At 40.2% G+C, this 22,349-nt stretch overlaps 1 protein-coding gene across 2 annotated transcripts; it reads right to left on the bottom strand.

The window, feature by feature from the left end:
* Positions 1-1,188: 1,188 nt before the first annotated feature.
* Positions 1,189-19,982, bottom strand: zmp:0000000936 (interleukin-1 receptor type 1). 2 transcript variants are annotated; one of them, XM_064309875.1, is made up of 11 exons: positions 19,826-19,982; positions 14,294-14,371; positions 13,798-14,077; positions 13,275-13,455; positions 12,704-12,872; positions 5,749-5,811; positions 3,939-4,071; positions 3,605-3,750; positions 3,130-3,273; positions 2,649-2,816; positions 1,189-1,977 (listed from the first exon to the last, which is right to left on the bottom strand). In XM_064309875.1, the coding sequence occupies exons 2-11, from the start codon at positions 14,361-14,363 to the stop codon at positions 1,589-1,591; spliced, it is 1,743 nt and encodes a 580-aa protein (XP_064165945.1). In that variant the 5' UTR covers positions 14,364-14,371; positions 19,826-19,982; the 3' UTR covers positions 1,189-1,588. The 2 variants fall into 2 exon arrangements, with proteins under 2 accessions (XP_064165945.1, XP_064165946.1); XM_064309876.1 differs by having other exon boundaries at positions 13,798-14,050.
* Positions 19,983-22,349: the final 2,367 nt, after the last annotated feature.

Here is a 22,349-nt window from a genome sequence, read left to right as displayed (position 1 = left end):
CCATGACCCTGTTGCTCATCTTCATCCGGGTCTCAGTCAGCTCCATGTGGTCTCAGGTTAGCACAGAGAGGTGTGTGATTAGATATGCTGTGCTATGCTATGCTGTTCTGTCTGGATTTATTTCATTTTATATAAATAAATAAAATAATAGGATTGTGCATGAAGATCCTCAGGTATGGGACCTACCATCCTGTAGGTTTTGGCAATTAGGCACACCTGCTTCCATTAATTAGCTGTTGAATGAGATCTCTGATCTTGATTTTTTTTGTACCCTGATGGTGTACTGCTTTTATAAAAATATAAAAAGGACATTGCTTAACTTTTTCTAAAGCTAGAGCACTCCAGGAAAAGTCATAAAATGTTATGCTGAAAAAATCCAAATTTAGGGGATTTTCACAGCTGCTAAAATCAGAAAAGAGTTTAGCAGCTGTGAGGACAACATGAGTTAAACATGTTTAATTATGAAATATAGAATTGCCTTCACTTACTTTAAACTCCAGTATACATATGAACCTCCACTCAAGTTATTTTGCAATAGTAACAAGAATACAAAAGCTCTGTGGCCTTTGTCTAGTCAAGCCACACCAGTATCCTCAGGAAACGTGCCTGGTGTATTTCTGACAGGCGGTACGTGGGCAGGAACCAAAGGTAAGTGGAGCCGCAGAGAAAAGTATGAAGTACAGATCCTTTGGTTTGGGGAGAAACGTATGCTCAGGTACTGAAATCCAGCAAAGTATTTCAAAGGCACTATGCGCAGAGATGTTCATTTCAAATCGCAAGCAGAGCAGGCTTGCTTTCCTGGGGCAATCACATCCAGGTTGATCCTGCGACAGACATGCAGTTACGCTGCAGTACATCGCATTACATAACGGCCATTTACCAGACTCTTTTATCCAGAGTGACTTGCACAGTTTTCCTCATTTTGACACTGTATCCATTTATACAGCTTGATATGTTACTGGAGCAGTTCAGGTCAAGCACCTTGCACAAGGGCACAATGGCAGTGTCCAACCTTTTCAAGATTTAAAAATGAATAACTTTATCTAAATCGTGACTTAAAGACTATTTAAGTCACTTTAACATGTTAGCCAGTATTAAGCTTGGTTATGTCACATACACACCAATGTTGGTCATAACTGTTTTTTTTTCAGCATTCTGTGCTCACCAGATGTCATACCGAATAAAGAGAAGGATGAAGCAATATTTTATTTAATGATTCTTCGAGAGTGGAATGCCTGTTGTGTGCCAGACACAACAGAGAAATACAATCATCACATTGCCATTCATTGTGGAATAAGTTCCATAGTCCAGCAGGTGCGTGCGATAGTCATCTAGTAAACTAGTCCAACCCATCTTGAAAACTATGCGATTGGTAAACTCCATTCAGTTTAATTAATCAAGATTCAGAGAGGTTTCTGGGTAAGGTTGAATGCCCATTTTTATATTTCTGGTTAAAAAAACAACAACAGTTGAGACATCAAGTGTTATTTTAGCAAACGCTTCAGCTGAGAAGTCTCTGTCTGCTCTCTCACCTCAAGCCAGCAGACTGATTGCTATGCCCTACCAAACATGGTCTTGCATCGTGCCATCAGGGACCATTAAACATCCAACATCCATGCTTTGGCAAAGAGGATACAGGGGTGCTTTTCACAGGCATCCGGTACCGCACTTGTTTCCAGAACCTGGAGGACGGGCAAATCTGAGGCCCGCCCGTTGTTTCGCGGGCCGTCTTCCACCACTGCAGGGCCCCCTGCTTGCTCTTCAAGTGGAGGACAGACTCGGGGAAGAGCGAGTAGTCCGTGACCTCCTCCAGCTCCACCAGGATGACCTGGAGGGTCCCTTCCACCAGGGCGACGTGCATGCCTATCTCCTGCTCGAAGCGGAGCGGGGAGCCCAGCTCGGAGAACGTGGAGGCCGTGTACAGCAGCATGAGCCTGCGGCTCTTGCAGATGTTCTCTTGCACACTGTCCACTACGGCTACGGAGAGACGGGAGGGAGGCAAGACCATTGTGCACCTGATTAATTCCCTTAGAAGATATCCCGAAACCCAACTAGCACATCACAACAACAACAACAACAACAACAACAGTAATAATAAAATAAAATAATAATAATACCTTCATATAATGTATAATAATTCATTATAATTCAATTATATAGTCATATACTGCTTTTCTCACACTGGAAGTGCTTTAAGGTAATGAGGGTGAAACTCTCTTGAACCACCACAGTGAAGCATGACAGCCATTTTGTGCCAGAATGCTCACCACACACCAGCTGAGGTTGAAAGGGAGAGAGCAATCTTTTTTTAGCCAGTTAAACTGGGGGTTGATTAGGTGATCAGAGAGCCAGGTTGTGAATTTAGCCAGGACACAGGGGGAACCCCCTACACTTTCTGGAGAGTCTTGTGGGATCTTTAAGGACCACAGTGAGTAAGGGCCTCGGCTTAACGTCTCATCCGAATGGCGCCCTCCTCACACAGTCACAGATGTGCCGTGGTGACATGACGCGGCTGGAACGCAGATCAACCAACCAGCAATGGAACCAACTAGCCCATAAACCAGACCTCACAAAAAAAGGCCAGATGAGGAAAAGTGACAGCGCATTCAAAGCAGAGCCACTGAACGTAACGTGCTGTGACTGGCTACCTTCCCCGGGCAGGCTGTCCCGGCTGTAGATGAAAAGCTTGTAGCCGCACTTCTTTTCCAGGACCTGGGGCAGGGTGTGAATGACAAATGTCTCGGCAGACCCGTGGAGTCCATTCCAGCACATTCTGGGGTACACCACATACGCATCATACGCCTTCCCATCGGACCCTGGGGTGGAATGGACAGTGGAGGGAAAAGGAGAGTACGCAAGAAAGAAGTCTTAGCTGTTAGGGAAGAGTAATATCATAATTTCATGACATAATGTCACCTCTCCCTTACAAGACAATTTTCGATAACACAATCACATGACAGGTGACATACACAAGTATTTTCCCTGTTATTGAAATGTACTTTTTCAACAGTTCAGTAATTCAATAAAGGGGCATACTCTCTGAGACACAGGCCACAAACATAGCCGCACATCCATTCATGCATTCCCAGTACCCATAATCCCACTTGCTCCATTAAATCATGGCCATACCTGAACTTGTGTAGAAATAAGGAAGGTAACTTCTGCACCACAAAACGATATCTATCTTGAATATTTTGTACGCAGTGACACTGGTTAAAAATGTTAGCGCCAAAACCACAAACAGAAGTGCCAGAGGAATCATGAAGTTTGGATCTGTTTAGATGAAAGAAGAAAATATTAGAAAAATGATTAAGAATGACTTTTAAAGTAGAAAAACATTTCCAATCATAATGCCCAAACTAAATGATGCAAATATATGACTTGGTGTTACAATTAATTCCAGTTATGGGACCTAACTACATGATCACAATCAAAGTCATACTGCCATCTACTGCACTAAAACAGAACTGCATTTTGAACAACAAAAGCACTAAATGAGGTGAACAATTTTGTTTTGAAAAATAAAAATCAAATAAAAAAGAAGACTAAGGCTGACAATCATTTTTTAAAGTAATTTTCAAACATTTTGAAACCCAACACTCACCCGATGGCTGCAAAGTGAATATGCTGGTGACAACTCCTTTATCGCTGAAGACCATACATGTGTAAGTCTGGTTAAAATCCTCTTCCTTTACTTTTGTGAAATTAATTAACACTTCGAGCCACACCCCATCATTCACTTTTTGTTTGCTGTGAAAATAATTGTCGATCATTTATTTGACATTTTGATAAGGGCCATAGCATGAACAGATAAATATAACATTTCAAAAAATATTAAATATTTTTAATTTCAGACTCTGTTATCTGCTAGACTCAATGTACTCCACTGTGATTTGAGCATACTGAATGTGCTGAATAGGCAACAGGAATGAGCTCACCTCAGCTGAACCTGATGAACACGGTCTGAGGGGTCCATGGAAATGAAATCTTCCTCAGAGGCCCAGTAGACATCCACCCAGAGTTTTCCCTTGCTTGGCACAAAAACCCGGCAAGTTTTATTGAAATGTCCTCCTGCAGGACAAAAAAAAAAAAAAAAACGCCTGTTTTGATTTACAGAAGCGGCACATTTTTAAAACCAGGACCTTTTGAGGGCCAGGTGTCCAAAGTGAGAGAAGGGCACACCAACCTAGAAAAACTTTTTTTATTTTTTTTATTTTTTTACAGTTATTATAGTTATTATACAGAAAATGTTTCACAAAAAGGAGAAAAAGAATGACAGAAACAACAATAATACAAATATTAATATACAATAATTTTGTAAGAGAACAAACCTTGTGTATATTGATTTTATAGAAATAACTCCATGGACATAAAACAGCATATTTCAACAATATATTTTCAACTGTTCAGGGTTAATGGGATAAGGACTATCTCACAAGTGCACCACAAAGAATATCATAACTGACTTTAAGCTAAGTAAAATTTGAATATTGACATGCATCATTCCCTCATTTTAAGTTAAAAAGTTCCAACGGCATTTGTTTCAACACCATCCCATCGGTATTAGACACTGCCTAAAAGCAGTAATGATCTAGTTTAAGTCTGACTTTGGATCATTTAAATCTCTTCATAATTTAGAGGCTAAATAAATCCTACTGAATTAAATCATCATCATAAATTCAAGCAAGTGTTATATGTTGTATTTTTCCAAAAACACAATGTTGTGCGACCCTCCACAGAAAATAAGACTTGCAGACATTTGCAAGCTCGAAACATACAGGCGTTACAGTAGATATAATAAAATCCTGAGAAACTGCATATGGTTTTCAAGAATAACCAATTGAAGTTATATATAAGTGTGTCCTGTTCCTAATGAATATGGCAATGATTTTTAAAAAAAAGGAAACTGCTTTGAGTCTCACTGTAATGACGGGTCACCGTTACTAGATCTCTAGTTAATAGTCAGTATTATTACTAGACAAAAATTATTAATTGATGCACAGATTTGCATAGATTAGTACATGGGTTAAATAAACACACATGCGGTATTTTAACAAATTTATTTATTGATTGATTCTTTGTGTATTGCAGTTCGCTTAGGTTTTCTGTTTTGCAACGGGGATGCTGGGCTGTTCCACCTCGTCATTCGCCTGTGAACGAACAAATAATGCGAATTGATATTATGACTCAATCGTAGCAAAATATTGGTTAATGGAGGAGTATAATGTAAGACTCATGCTAAGCTAATTGTAACAGTAAATTAAAATCTGTCTGTGTCATGCACAAACTTACTTCTGCCTGTTCTCCTTCTCCCAGGGTGTTCGGACAAAAGAATTCCCCAGGGCTCACACACCTATTATTAGTTCAGGGGGGGTAAGCAGGAAGTGGGTAGAGGGGAGTTCGGGTGTACTGTTTGAATGTATTTATTTATGTAAGATATTTATTGGTATTTATTAGGTTTATATTTGGGTGTGTAAATATTTATTGAGACTGTATATATTTATGCTAATGGTTTTATGTAAATACTTACTGTATATTTATGTGTGTGGATATCTGTATTGAAAGAACGCTGTAAATGGTATGTGCCAGCCAACTGGTTGAGCAGACACCATTATATAAAGCAGTCAGTCTGTGCGTGGGGGTGTGCTGGAAGGGGTTGGGCAGATCTGTTGCACACGGTGCTGCATAAAATAAAGGTTTTTTCATGCTCTTTGCCTCCTTTGATCGCTCGGGTATTCTAACACTCACCGTAATCTGCTTTGACTGTTTCATTCATTGGCTGATACACAATGGGCCGTATGTTCCAGTCGTCTGCAAAGAATGATTGAAAAATATTCCCATTTTAATGAGGTTACATTACATTTAAGATAGATGAAAAACAAAAGTCAATATCATGAGTTCAATAATACAAACACAAAATGATGTTTGAATTCATTTAAAAAATGTAATTCTTGAAAAAACATACATATATTATATATCTTTTTATAGTCATAGTTACCCATGCTACTAGAGAAAGTTTTTGGCTCATACAGAATCAAATACAAACCCATGTCCTAACCTGTCTTCAAGCTGCTTAACACAACCATAAATGTGCCTAAACCCTCAAACTTACCGTTTTCATAACGATAACCCTAACCCTAATTTGAGCCCTAAAACCTAATTGAAACCATAAGATGTTTTAAGAAATTCTGATTACTCATTTAAAATTGATGAAAAAAAAGTCAATATCATGAATTAATAATACAAACTCAAAAAAATATGTTTAAGATCATTTAAAAAATGTTTTAAAGATGAAATATGCATTTATTGCACATTGTTCAATGGCCATAGGAACACATGCTACTATAGAAAATATTTGGCTCAATCAATACCCAAACCTTAACGCTAACCTTAACCCATTTTTGGACATTAGACTTACGTATTTTGCTATTTTTTTCTGAAAACACAATATTGATCATAAAGGTCTTCAAACACATTTTAATTCAGCTATTTCACCACAGCTGCAGTACAAACACAATGTCCTATCCATCTGTATCAAAAAAGGACATTTAAAAATATTAACCACTTTTGACCATTTTTGGACATAAGACTATAGGCTTACGTATTTTGCACTTTTCCATAAGAACACATTCTTGATCATAAAATTCATCAAACACATTTTAATTCATTTATTTTACCACAGCTAAGATAAAAACAAGATCTCCTATCCATCCGTAAAAAAGGGAATTTTTAAATATTCACGACATCTGACCAATTACGGAAATAAGACTGAAGGGTTAGGTATCTTGCTATTTTCTGTAAAAACCCTAACCCTGACGCAAACCACAAACCTAACCTTAACCCTAATACTAACGATAACCTAAACCCTAACCATAACCTTAACCCTAACCTTATACTTTACCCTAATCTTAACCTTAAACATAACCCTAACCCTAACACTAACCCTAACTTTAACGCTAACCAAAACTCAAACCTTAACCCAAGCCGAAAACCTAACCCTAACCCTACCCATAAACCTAACCCTAACCCTAAATCTAATCCTAGCAGTAACCCTAACCCTAGCTGTAACCCAAACCCAAACCCTAACTCTAGCTGTAACCTTAACCCTAACCCTAGCTGTAACCCTAACCCTAACTGAAAGCCTAACCCTAACCCTAACTCTAACCCTAACCCTAACCCTAGCTGTAAAACTAAACCTAACCCTAACTGTAACCCTGACCCTAACTCTAGCTGTAACCCTAACCCTACCCCTAGCTGTAAGCCTAACTCTTACTGTAACCCTAACCCTAACTGTAACCCTAACCCTAGCTGTAACCCAAACCCTAACCCTAGCTGTAACCCTAACCCTAACCCTAGCTGTAACCCTAACCCTAACCCTAACAGTAACTCTAACCTTAGTTGTAACCCAATCCCTAACCCTAGCCGTACCCTAACCCAAGCTGTAACCCTAACCCTAACCCTAACTCTAACCCTAACCCTAGCAGTAACCCTAAACCTTACCCTAACCCTAGCTGTAACCCTAACCCTTACTCTAACCCTAACCCTAACTGTAACCCTAACCCTAACCCTAGCTGTAACCCTAACCCTAACCCTAGCTGTAACCCTAACCCTAACCCTAACAGTAACCCTAACCCTAGTTGTAACCCTATCCCTAACTCTAACCCTAACCCTAGCGGTAACCCTAAACCTAACCCTAACCCTAGCTGTAACCTGAACCCTAACCCTAACCCTAGCTGTAACCCTAACCCTAACCCTAACTGTAACCCTAACCCTAACCCTAGCTGTAAAACTAACCCTAACCCTAACTGTAACCCTGACCCTAACTCTAGCTGTAACCCTAACCTTACCCTTAGCTGTAACCCTAACCCTTACTCTAACCCTAACCCTAACTGTAACCCTAACCCTAACCCTATCTGTAACCCAAACCCTAACCCTAGCTGTAACCCAAACCCTAACCCTAGCTGTAACCCTAACCCTAATCCTAGCTGTAACCAGAACCCTAACCCTAACCCTAGCTGTAACCCTAACCCTAACCCTAACTGAAACCCTAATTGAAACCCTAACCCTAACCCTAGCTGAAACCCTCACCAATGCTAACCAACCCCCTACTAGAACCACAACACGAACCACTACAATACCCTACTCTGTACACCCTACCTAACTACTTACCACCCTACTACTGTACCAACCTCTACTTAACACCACTAACTAACCTACCATGTAACTCAACCTACTACTAACACAACCCACATACTAACCCAACCCTAACCCTTGACCTACCTACCAAACGTAACCCTAACCAACCACTGAACCCTACCCTATAACCCTACCTAACTACTAACCCTAACCCACTGTACCCTAACAACTACCTAACCTAACCCTACGTAACCCTAAACCCTAACACCTAACCCTAACCTAGCTGAACCAACCTAACCAACCTCCACTGTAACCAACCCTAACCTAGCGAACCCAACCTAACCCAACCTACGTACAACCCACTACTTACAACCCACCAGCTGTACCAACCCTAACCCTAACACCTACCCAACCCTACGAACTACCTAACCTACGAACCTACCCTAACTAGTGTAACCCTAACCTTACCTACTAACCCTAACCACTAACCCTACCTAACTAACTAACCCTAACCTACTAACCCAAACCCTAACCAGCTGAAACCCTAACCCTTAACCCTACCTAACCTAGCTAACCAACCCACCCTACCCTCTACCCACCCTAACCCTAACGAACCTAACCCTAACCCAACCTAGCTGAACCCTAACCTAACACTACCCAACCTAAATAATAACCCTAACCTATGAACCTACCTACCACGTACCAACCCTACTGTAACCCAACCCTACAACCTACCCTAACCCTAACCTGTAACAACCAACCTAACCTACGTACCTAACCCTAACCTAGCTGTAACCACCCTAACCACTGTAACCCAACCCACTAGCTACACCTACCCTACGTAACCCAACCCTAACCTACTGTACCCTAACCTACCTAACTTAACTAACCTAACCCTAACTGACCCACCCTACTAGCTGTAACCTAACCTACCCTAGTGTTACCCTACCAACCTACCCTACGTAACCTAACCCTAACCTAACCAACCCTACCCACGTAACCTAACCCACTAACCTAACCCTACCCTAGCTGTAAACCACCCTATACCCTAACCTAGCTGTAACCAACCCTACCCTACTGAACCTAACCTAAACCTAACCTAACCCAGAACTACCTAACTAACCAACCCTAACCTACTACGTAACACCCTAACCCTAGCTGTAACCTAACCCTACTAACCAAACCCTACCTAGCTGTACCCTAACCAACCCCGTACCTAAACCTAACCCACCTAGCTGTAACTAACCCTACCTAACCCTAACATAGCTCCTAACCTAACTGAACCCAAACCTAACCCTACTGTAACCCAACCCTAACACCCTACCAACCTAACCCTAACCACCCTAGTGTAACCCTACCTTACCCTAACCAACCCTATAACCCTAACCTAACCTCTAACCCAACCCTAACCCTAGCTGAACCACCCTAACCACTGTAACCTAACCTACCCTACTGTAACTAACCCTAACCTACTTAACCCAACCCTAACTCACGTAACCCTAACTTAGTAACCTAACCCACAACTAACCTACAACCCACTGTACCCTAACCCTACTTAACCCCACTACCCTACTACCACCTAACCTAGCTCTACCTAACCCACAACCCTACCTAGGTACTACCTACCACGTAACCTACCACCTACTACTGACCACCCACCCACTACCTACCCTAGACCCTAACCAACATGTCCTAACACCAGCGAACTACCCTACCTACGAACCCCAACCCACCCTAACCCTACTGTAACCCTAACCCTAATAACCCTACTCCAACCCTACCCTATAACCCAACCTAACCCTACGACCCAACCCTAGTGACCACCCAATCCTAGCTACAACCTACCCTAACCCTACTACTAACCCTACTAACTAACCCTATGAAACCCAACCTAACCATGAACCTAACAACCCACTAACTAACCCAACCTACTATAACATACCTAACCTACCCTAACCCTCTGTACCCTAAACCCTAACCTAACCTACCTAACCACCTCTAACCACCTACGGTAACCACCAACCCTAGCGTACCCAACCCTACACCAACCACCTGTGTACCCTAACCCTAACCACTACTGTAACCACCTAACCCTAACCTAACCTACCTCTAGCTGTAATCTGAACCCTAACCCTAACCCTAACTATAACCCTAACCTACCCTACTACCAACTAACCCTAACCTACTAACCTAACGTAACCCTAACACTAACCCTAACCCTACTGTAACCTGAACCCTAACCCTACTTACCTAACCCTAACCCTAGCTGTAACCCACAACCCTAACTAACCCTACCTAACCCTAGCTGTAACCCTAACCCTAACTTCCACCCTAACCCACTAACCTAGCTGTAACCCTAACCCTAACCCAACTGTAACCCTAAACCTAACCCTACCTAACTAACTAACCCTAACCTACCTAACTGTACCAACCCTAACCAGCTGTAACCCTAACCTAACCTAGCTGTAACCCTAACCCTAGTAACCCTAACCACTAACCACTGAACCTATGAACCCTAACCCTAACCCTACTGAACCCTAACCCTAGCTGTAACCTAACCCTAACCCATACCTACCCTAGTGTAACCTACAACCCTACTACCTAACCCTAGCTTACTAACCCTACCCTAACCCTAACCCAACGTGTAACCTAACCCTACCACCTAGCTGTAACCTAACCCTAACCTACGGTAACCCTAACTAACCCTAACCCTAACCCTAGCCTAACCTAACCTACGTAACCCTAACCTAACCCAACCCTAACCCTACCAACCCTAACCCTAACCTACGTAACCCTAACACCTAACCCTAACCGTAACCCAGCTTACTAACCCTAACCCACTAACCCTAACCTAACCTACAACCTAACTAGTTAACCCTAACCCTTAAACCCTAGCGGTAACCCTAAACCTACCCTAACCCTACGCGTAACCTGAACCCTAACCCTAACCCATTAACCCAAACCCTACTGTACCCAAACCCTAACCCTAGCTGTAACCCTAACCCTCCCCCTAGCTGTAACCCTAACCCTAACCCTAGCTGTAACCCTAACCCTAACCCTAGCTGTAACCCTAACCCTGATCCTAACCCTAGCTGAAACCCTAACCTTATCCTTCCCCCTAACCCTTTCCCTTACCCTAACACTAGTCCATTTTTCGACATAAGATTTATTTATTTTGACTTCATCCGTGAAAACACATTATTTATCATTTTCACCACTTTTGACTATTTTTAAAAAAGTTTACCTTGAACAAATATGCATTTATTGCATTTTTTTCAATGGCCATAGGTACACATGCTACTATAGAAATATTGAACACACCATAACCCTCAGATTTATCCTTTTTCTTATTATAACCCTAACCCTAGTTTGAGCTCTTAACCCTAATTGAAGCCATAAACGCCTTTGCAAACTTCAGAAAACTCATTTAAAATATATGATAATCATGAATAAAACAATACAAATGCAAAATAATGTTTGAGGTCATTTAAAAAAAAAAAGTTTTCCCTGAAGAAAATTTTTGGCTCACCCAAAATCAACAACAAACCCATCTCATAACCTTTCTTTAAGCTGCTGAACACAGCCGTAGACTTGCCTCAACCCTATTTATAGCCCTAAAACGTAATTGAAGCCGTAGGTACCTTTGAAAACCTTTGATTACTCATTTTATGAAAAACAAAGTCATTATCACAAATTCATTAATACAAACAATACAATGCAAAATAATATGTTTGAGGTCATTTTTAACAAAAAATGTATTCCTTGAAAAAATATGCATATATTGTAGATCTTTTCATGGTCATAGGCACCCTTGCTAATTTTTTTTGGCTCATACACAAACATGATTTTATATATTAGTTATATAAAATTCAGAATGATTGTGCCAAAATGGGAATTCTAAACTGTCTTGGCTATCGAAATGGACCATACAGAGAGATAGCATTATTGCCTTTGTGTCTGATAAAGCTAAAAGTTTTGCATCTGACCAGTGATTATGAATCAAGTTTTTCCCGTTTCATTTCTTACTGCACGCTCATTCTGAGTAACATAGTAAACAGTGTCTAGGCGCACTTAACAAGCCATGCGATAATACAGACCAGTGGTATTAATCTCTTGCCCCTGGAAAGGTGGGAGAGGTGACTTATGGTTTCAGCTTAAAATCGGAAAACATTTCAAATCAGATGAAACTAGGTGAGGTGAGTTAATTGTACAATCAACGGCTTTAATCCACAAATTAAGTGAGTGACAGTAACAACCTGCATACCTTGCGGCTTTGTGTATTTTGAGTGTGTATTTTTAGGAAGGGAGGAGAAAGTATTTTCTTAGTATAATTTATGAGGGTTCATGAGTAGTTCATAAGTGCATGTTGAAGGATGGGAGGGGAGATTAAGAACTGTTTTTATAAGACCAACTGTCTTTATTTATGGATTATTTATGCAAAGTCATCCTACAAAAGAAAAAAACTCACTCCTCTATCGCTCAACATGCACTAAATAATTATTCATGAACTTTCCAAACTTAAAAAAAAAAAAAATGTTGCCAACTGTAAATAGCAAAACAGCTTTACCCTTAATGTTGCACACGATGGTCTCAGCAGCATGTCCTATGGTCCCGGTCAAATTGAACGTCATTCTGCAAGTGTAGTGTCCTGTATCATTGGCAACAACATGTCGTAGGAGAAGTTTGTTTTCTCTCATGAGTGAGAACTTGTCTCCTTCCACAACTGGTTCACATCCCTGCATGAGAGAGATACTGCTCTGTCATGGGTCCAGAAATTTTACATATAATCTGGTCTTCAGATGCAATCTGATTTTCAATATTGTAATATTAAAATCAATATTATAATGTTACACTGCTCTTTCCATTTACTGGCGATATTGAAGCAATCTGACACGCAGCTTATGACACAGAGTCACAATCTGAAGATGTAATAGCTTACACACAGGAGTGACTGAGAGATGATCACAGTTAATCTCGACAGCACAAGGAAGGCAGAAGATAAACCTGCTTATTGTTTTTGCACAAACACTCTACTTTCTGGAAGTTACTGAACATGTCAGTGCTCTGCAAGAGCCCAGGTACTCCTGTTCTCTGCCCGCGCTTCTACGTGAATACCCCCTTTGAGTCTGACAGCTCACCTTGTACCACTGAATGGAGTAACTGTCCACTAGGCTCATGTAGGTGTTTAATGGGCAAACAAGGTAACCGTTCGCTATCGTGGTCAGAGACTGCACAGCCATATGTGGTCGACGGCAGTCCCCTGCTTTGGCTGGGTCCACTCTCAGCACTGACTTTTGCTTAAAGCAGCCGTTTGGAGTTCTGCAAGTCAAAATCATAAAAAAAACATGGATAAGACCACTTCTTTCTGTCATAGTTCACCACAGGAATGGGATTAAACATTTCAAAAACACATCCAGGAGAAAAATGAAATAATGAAAATGACAACATAAAAAAGAAGAAAAAGACAAAGAAGAAAAGATAAAGATGAAGACAAAGAAGAAAAAGGTGAAGATGAAAAAGAAGAAGACAAAGAATAAGAGAAGGAAGAAGATGAAGATGAAGAGAAAGAAGAAGAACTGCTACTGCGAGGCCCTGCCTCCACTCCTCTCACCCCGTCACTGTGGGGTGTGCCCAGCCCCTGCCCGCAGACGGACAGCATACCTCAGAATGCACTCATACTGGCCCGCGTCCTCCAGGGTGCTGTTCAGAAGCCACAGCGAGGTCTCCCTGACCCGGAACTGCCCCCCCTCGCCAGAGAGCTCCCTCCCAGTTTTACACTCATACCAGGAGATGTTGTACGGGGTGCTGTTCAGGTCAAAAACATCGGGGCTGGCCAGAGTACAATTGAGCACTGCAGCATCTCCTGGAACGGTGAAGACTCTATCAAACTGGGTCTCATAGTCTTTACAGTGCTCTGCAGAGGGGGGGGAAACACACACATCTGTGAAAGAAACACACACACACACATTATTTATTGTTGACAGAACATGAACTCTTATTAACACTCTCTTCGGCTTCTGCTGTGACAACATATCTGATGGCTAACGTTTTGCTCACATGTTAAAAGTAAACTTGGTGAACTGCTATTCTCCCTCCTTGTGCGAGAGTTTTCAAACGAGTTCAAATGAGTGGGTAGGTGTGAGAGTGTCAATCTTACCAGCTTTCACCGCGACGATGCCATGGAGACAGGCAGCGGCCGCCAGGAGTATCGGCAACATTTGGCTCATTGCTGTACCTGAAAAGCAGGAACACCATCTGTATCTGACACAATCCATATGTTTTTAAGGGCAAATTAAACACATGGGGTCCTACCCGGTACTAGATACTGTAGGTGTACCTAATATGGCCACTGAGTGTATGACATGCATACATACATAAATTTATCAAAAATGTAAATGGTTAAATATCACAGACATTATGATAAATCCATTTTAACATGACTGTCACAGCTAGAGCCTGGGAAGCTGCTGTTCCTCCGGGGCCTGACCCTGACCCAACTCTGGGCCAGAAACAGGAGCGCTTTCCTGATAGAAATCCCCATTCTTAATGATGGGGGGGGAGAGTTATATAGCATTTTTCACCAGCTATTTTTAGTTTTATTCAAATTATGTCTGATCAGGTTCACGTTTTTGACCCCACCCGGGACTTCAAATCAGCTTGATCATGCAACAGTGATCGGGCCAAAACCCCAAATTTAAAAGAAATTATAAATGAAAAAAATAAACAATGAAGTTACACTTCTGGTAGGCGACCACGTGTAATTTTGGCAACGTAACAGTACCTACATAATTTACTCTCGATGCGCAAAGTGCAATACATTGACTTGCCACATCAAACGTAAGCTACTTTACGTGAATCATCCTCAGGCGCAACAAAAACAAAGGCGGGGCGTAGAGAATGGCGGGTGGAAACCTGGAGTCGCTGGAGTAGCGTGACCCTGGAAGACGGCCAGAGACACGTCGGCCTCCGCACGACATCGCCACATTTACTGTATGGCCGTCAGAGGAAATCGAGCAGGTCGTTCGTTACGCAGCTGTGAACCCAGGCGAGCCAGGGCTGGCGGCGCGTGGGAGTGAACTGTAAAGTCTGAGTCAGAGGGCAGCACACTCACGGGAGGACAGGGAGATTCATCTGCGCTGTCAAACGCGTCCGCATGCGACGGCACCATTTTCTCATTATACACCCATATGTATTTACCCTGAGATCGACCCATACTAATTATACTGTAGTCTATGCCCTGTGACGCTGCAACCTAATTTTCTGTGCGCTCAGTAACTATATAGTATATCATTTTACTTTCTGTGTGCTCAAGATTATAACTCTGATGGTGATGAAGATGTAAAATATTGATAATATTAATTTTGATAATATAAATAATGGAAAATGGCTCTTGCTTAATTTTTTTAAATTTCACCTGATTTGATGTACTAATTTCACTTAAGAACTTGGTTCAGATCAGTCCACTAGCAAAACAATTGACCTCACTGATGAGACTTCGACATAACTTCACTAGCTTGTCTGTTCCATTAACAGGGTAAAATGTTTCCTAGGAACTGAACATCATCCTCATCCATCTCTTTTCTCTTATCTATTGTTTCCTGACGCACCACATTTCCAGTCAGAAATATTTCAGGCCAGAGGTGGACAGACCACAAACAAGCATTTTCTGTTACTCACATTCTAATTTCCATGTAATAATCTGAAATACTTCCAACCCTTTAAATGCCAGTAAAACTCCTGCAGACTGCTGCCAATTTTAACCAACATTTATATTCACCAGAATACCAAAATATCCCTTCCTTCCCATGATTCTACAGTACAGTATGATCAGTAACAGGTTTGGTTCCAGGAATCCATTGTAGGGTTTTTTTTTAATTTATTTATTTATTTTTTTTTGAAGATTTTACCAGTACCCTAAGAGCTAAATCATTTCAAGTACTGATTTGGCCTGGGTCTACAGAACAGTGTTCAAATTAGTGAAGTCAACCAATTTAATTATTTTCCGTGCTTTATCATGTTGATCATTACTCAAGTTATTCCACGCATTGCTGATAAGAGCCGAACTTTTCCATTGAGCTTTTGTTGATACAACATTTCACAAGAGACTGCATGTGAACAAAATATTTAGTTTAGCTGGATTTAAACATTGTAGAGTGTCACTGAGGGAACAGCTCCGCTCAGGGCCCGGTGAACTTTGACTGTTCCCATCTTTTTTCTGTTTGCTTAGTATCTATGGGGCAGAATGAGGAGCTAAACGAATCAACACGGGCAGCCATGAATGAGGTCACTGGCCTGAATCTAATTAAAGATCATGTGCAAAATGTGGCCCATTTTAGTGGCCCTTCTCTCCATGAAACCAGGCACTATTTCCTGACTAACCGGAGGTCTTCATTTCCTGTTTTGCTCTGAGGTGTACTTTTGTTCCCAAGATATTTCTTGTATGCACTCCACAGACAATTACTGTCACACTGCTGAACAGTAACAAAGTAAAGGCGTTAAAGTTTAGAATACTTCCATAAATACAAACAACTATCTTACATTACTTGTTAATGTGCAGACTGCTTTGGGAAGTGCAGAACATGATAATGCATTGCAATCCATCTCACATAAAATTCTAGCGTTATATCTGCTGTGTAGACCCACAGGCCTTTCACAACTATCTGATTGTGTTGACAGTGCTTTTAAGCTTATGACCACATGCCACAAGAGTGAAATGTCATCTTAAGAATTATCTTTTTTTTTAAAACAAACAAAAAAAAAAGAAACCTTCCAACTCTGTATGGCATAAGAATTTCTTTGCTCAGAATGACCTGTGTTATACTGTGCACTTGACAAATAAAAACACTTTGACTTTGACAATCTGGTCACATTCAAATCTGCTCTCTCAGTCAGAGCACATGAAATAAAAAATATAACGCAGGAAAAACCAGGCCATGCACAACTTAAGACTATGAGTCTGTCGCTCTTCACTGTGTGAATGGGAACATAATGTGAATAGTTATATTGTGCAGCTGAGTGTTATACAGTGGTGTCATACAGCCTTTATGGTCTCTGGAATCAGATGGGTGTCCAGACGCCTTTGCTCATCACGCGAAGGGACACTATTTACTTTAACCCTGTGAAAGAACAGGCACTCGGATGTATGAACCACCCCGACTGACAGGGCCAGAGTTTTCCCACAGTAAAAATAGCTGGGGAAAATAGTCTTAAGGCTTTTTCCACCATCAAATATGATGATGTTCATCAGGAAAGAGCTCCCGTTTCTGGCCCAGAGACAGGTCAGGGTCAAGACCCAGAGGAACAACTGCTTCCCAGTCTTTAACTCTAACAGTCACGTTAGAATCCAATTTATAACAATGTTTGTGATATTTAACCCTGTACTTTAACCTTTGATTTTCACACTGCTTTCACAGAGCAACATCGCAATGTTTCACATCAATTGCACAGCACAACTAATAACTACATCCCATATCCTCACTTGAATGATTCAGCAAGTGAACCTATGGGAATCAACACAACTGCAGAAGACAAGCTGATAATCAAAGACTGTAATTGCACAGTTCTGATCTTAATTCAGTCCCCCATCCTCAGAGTACAACCTTACCCAATCCCAGCTTCCCTTGAATACAGAAAGTCATGGGCAAGCCCTGAAAGCAGTCAGTTACAAGATAGGAGTGATTGAACTGTTAATGGTTTCTGTACTGGGACAGTTCAAGCTTAACTCAGCCACAGAATACTATAAACAGACCCTTTTGCCATTCTAGCATCCGTACAGACTTTACTGCTAAAACGCAAAAACATCCAAAGGTTTCAACCTCAGTTTCTCCTAAACCAATAAAACATAAAAAGTTTCAACACCAAAATCCCAACCCCCACAATTAACACCTACAGTACTCTGTGCTATGCTATGGTGACCTGCATTGAAATTGGTACCCAAATAAATCTCCCAATGGACTTTCAAATGATTAACATTTCCTGTTCTTGGACAAAAAAGCAGAAGTACTTCACTTCTCCAGAGAAAATAAAAAATCAACAATAATCATTTGCATTTCTTTGCTTTCAAAGAAAGAAGAAAGGACACTACAGCCATTAGTTCTAGTTATGAAATAACATGTCACAGTTATGAGAAAAAATGAAATCAATCTATATTGCTGCCACAGTTTCTCTTTGTGGTGGATTGGTTAAACCTTAATATGCTCAATTTATCTATAGCATTATTACCATGTAATGCAAATTAGCTTATTTGAAGTTTATATATATATATATATATATATATATATATAATATATTTTAAAAGGAAGTTATTTATTTATTTTGAAATAGCTTTCATGTATTCTACTACCATATACCATATACATTTACTTTATCATACAAACAAACATTCTTAGTATTTACAATGTTAAGGAATGTGACCTATTTAAAATAGAAAAATCAATAATAGTTTACTGGCAACTGTCGTAAGTTGTAGTTAGAAGTAAAACAGTTCAGTTGAATCTAATTTTCTCGTTTGCTTCTTAGTGTGACAGTAAGTGTTATAATACTGAAATAACAATAACAGATAATTCAGTGAGTCATACAAATGATTCAGGCAGTAACTGAACGTCTTTGCTAGGAGTCATTTGTACACATGCAGCATACGCACATGCAGGGGGAATTGTGCGTGCGTGTGTGTGTGTGGGGGGGGGGGGGCATTGGGTAACTTCGATAAAAAATATTATTTGAATGAAAAAAATATATATTTCCAGGGACCCACAAGAAAAAGTAGTATTAGGTACGTACATCCTTCGACCTAGGTTACATTTGCTGTCATACAAAACTGAATAGGCGATAGGGTCATGTTAGTTACTTATGTTTAAAACCGTGTTGCAAGATTGGCATTAGTTCCATTTTAAATTTCGATCAAGACATGACATTTTATGAAAAGTTTCATCACTACACAATCAGAATAGTACATGGTACAGAATAGTAAGAACATGATGATCTTCTCTAGGAGATAAACATGCAAGAAAAGGAATAAAATCATGCAAGTTGACAAACTAATGATTAACAAATGCATACACTTAATTTAAACTTCTATACGTGTACTAATATAAGTTACATTTTTGTACTTCTAAAAATTTCTTCCAGTGTACCACGGCAACAGTGTCATACACATGTAAAATAAAAAGTCAATAGCCACTGTTGCGGTCTATTGCACAGTTGTTCTGTATATAATTAGTTAGCCACCTAGTCACGTTTAAAAAAAAAAATAATAAAAAAAAATACGTTGCTATATTCATATTAACCAAAATATATGAGGGCTTTTTCGAATTTTTCAAGTTGACATAAGCCTGTAGCTACTCTGAAGCAACACAGCCCAACACAGCCCAACCAGCCCACCGTCCTGATGTTTCGGACACGTTAAAACAGACGGAAACGAATTCTGCATTGAACTGCTTTGTAAAACATACTGAAAAAAAACAAAAAAACAGTAGGCCTATAGCGTAATTTCTGCCCGTTTTACTTCCCGTGCCTTTATTATGACGAATTCAGGTACAAGCCCATGTTGAAAGATTTTTTGTTGATGTTCCCGTCCGATAATATGTTCTCGTTTTTCACGTCTGTACATTACGAAGCGACAGTTATCAAATGTGCTAGAATAGATGGTAGTTACAATATATAAAAACCCAAGTAGGAAAGTTATACCCACATAACAAGCTGCCATTGTTCCGTTCACTCCCGGCAGTGGCGGCGGACGGTCTGTTCTCAAAGACGAATGTGAGCAGAACGGTGTTGCAATTTCCTTCGGAAAGTGAAAATCTGGCCCGTTCGCTATATTTCGCAACTCCGCAAACGGGGCGGTGCTTTTAGAGCCGCGTTCTTATAAAGCGGCTTTAGGAATGGATTCCACATTTACGGCGTCCATATCAGAATGAAGAATGCATGGTTGCCCTCAAGCCTGTGCAGTTGTGCATGGGATGACTGTCACACTTTTTTTGTTCCAACATGTATAAGTCAATGAGTGTTTGTGCTATAGCTCCCAGGCTATCCATATTTGTCTGCTACTAATATTAGTCATTTAGACGTATACTGCTATATCACAGAATGATACAGCAGTATCAATATGAAGAGTTGTACTATCACAACCTACCCCACTACTGGGGCGAGTTGTAATACTTGGTGGGGATGGATGTAACAGCAACAGAAAAATTTCTTAAATAAAACCCACTCAGTGAAATTGTCTTTTTTATAATGTCACACTTTTCTGAAGTATAATTTCCAAACAAAATAAATGATCCTTTTTGTCTTTAAACTTAAAACTTCATTTCAAAAAATCTCTTTCCAAACCAGCATAACACCAGTGTGTGTTTGTGTGTATGTGTGTGCATGAGCTGACTGCCCTTGTGCATACAAGAGTGCTTTAGAGTGTCTACTGGGACACCTCTGTCTGTTTTTCTCTTCCATTGCCTAGGCATACAGAGAAATAAATATGGCATATGGGTGTGAAGCAAGTCTGTATTTGAAGCATCAAAGTTGACTAGGGAACATGCTTATTGCTGTTGTGGAAATGAAATATTTTTTTCCCCCAACTATATTATGACTGCTAACCAAAAAATGGTCCAGATGAGAATTTTTACTTTCGTACCTCAAAATCAGTTCTTGTTTTTTGGCATAAAAAAACCAGTACTTCACAGAGTCATCAAAAACAAGGGGAAGTGCGCCTGTACAAATGACCACAACTCATTCGTGATAGGCTAGATTTATGGTGTTGCAACTATACCAATGTTACAACCATCCTCAGTCTACTCAAACACTGTGTCCTTACCCAAGAGTCACTGACCCCACTGCTAATCTCAATTATTAATTGCATTGACAATGATCAGTGTAATTAAGTTTTTCACAATATCAGGTGAAGTTTACTTGCAAATATTTTCTGTCTGCTGAATACTGTCCTGTATTTTATACGTACTGTATAGGTTTGTTATGTTTTCCCCGATAAAAAAGGCATTGCTCTTTTTCCTGCGATATTGTCTGTTCAAGATCATCATTTGGTACAACATCTCAGATATGAATCAGCTCAGCTGGCATTGAGTCCTGAAAACATTTTACAGAACTGTGTGTGCGTGCGTGCGCGTGCGCGTGCATGCGTACTGCCCGAAGAATACCTGATCGAGCTCAGACGCAGAATGGCAGATGGAGCTAAAGTGTTAAAGGCTTTATTTGTATGTGTTTCATGAAAATAGGATTCCTTTAAGAATATTTACAGTATAATGAGCAGCCCGTTTTCTCGGAGTACACATTGTATTATACTGCCATCTACTGTAAAAACAATATATAGCACATATATTCATTTTCTGTACATTTTCTGTAATACGGCAGCACTAGTTTAAAAAAAATAAAATAAAATAAAACGCATGGCTTCACAGACTGCTGTATTTCTACGCACAAGCATTGCAGGCACCAATATTTATCACAGATATTTGATAACTGTAAGTAATTGAGCTGGCCAAGATTATTTTCCTGTAAAACCAAGCTCAGGTTATAATGACTCTATTCAGGCTGTATTTATTCACCCCTGCATGCTACTATTCATTGTGACTGACACAACACTTTCAGATTCCGTTCATACGGTTGGGAGGTTATAGTATTAAAAACACAGGTTTCACATCCAAGTTTTGAAAACCTTTCATACACATGACATTAAAATATGTTTTTCTTTAGAACAAAGATTTCCTGATAATTGGGCTCAAGGCATAAAGTAAAATAATGCTCTTGATTTTGTCTAAGATCAAATTCACAAAACTGCACGTACATGTTGACAGTTCACCCCTTTGAGCCATGCATGCATTTAATTATATTATTAAATGATTTAATGATATTATTTAATATAATTAAATAATTATATTAAATAATTATTTAATGATAACCTGTGTCATTAGAAATGTTGAAGCATCAAATTAGCACCCTCTAATGGTTCATGAATGGTTAGATACTGTAAGCCCAACACTAATGGCAGTTAAACCTGGGGTGCCTCCCCCACCCACCCACCCCTTACCCTCTCTGTTCAACACCCATGACTATAGACTGCAGTGCTGTGCTTATTTTAACATGAGTGCCTACAACCAGTTAATGATGTCATTATATTACGGCTGTATTTTATCTGTGAAGAACTTTAGTGCAAAATCCTTATTCCATAAGAGCTTTGATCAAAAAACCACAAAGGATACCCCAAC

Source organism: Anguilla rostrata, chromosome 15 (genome assembly GCF_018555375.3).
Source record: "Anguilla rostrata isolate EN2019 chromosome 15, ASM1855537v3, whole genome shotgun sequence".
Taxonomy (NCBI): domain Eukaryota; kingdom Metazoa; phylum Chordata; class Actinopteri; order Anguilliformes; family Anguillidae; genus Anguilla; species Anguilla rostrata.
The sequence above is the reverse complement of the archived record's forward strand: the minus strand, read 5'-3'. Positions and strand labels throughout refer to the sequence as shown.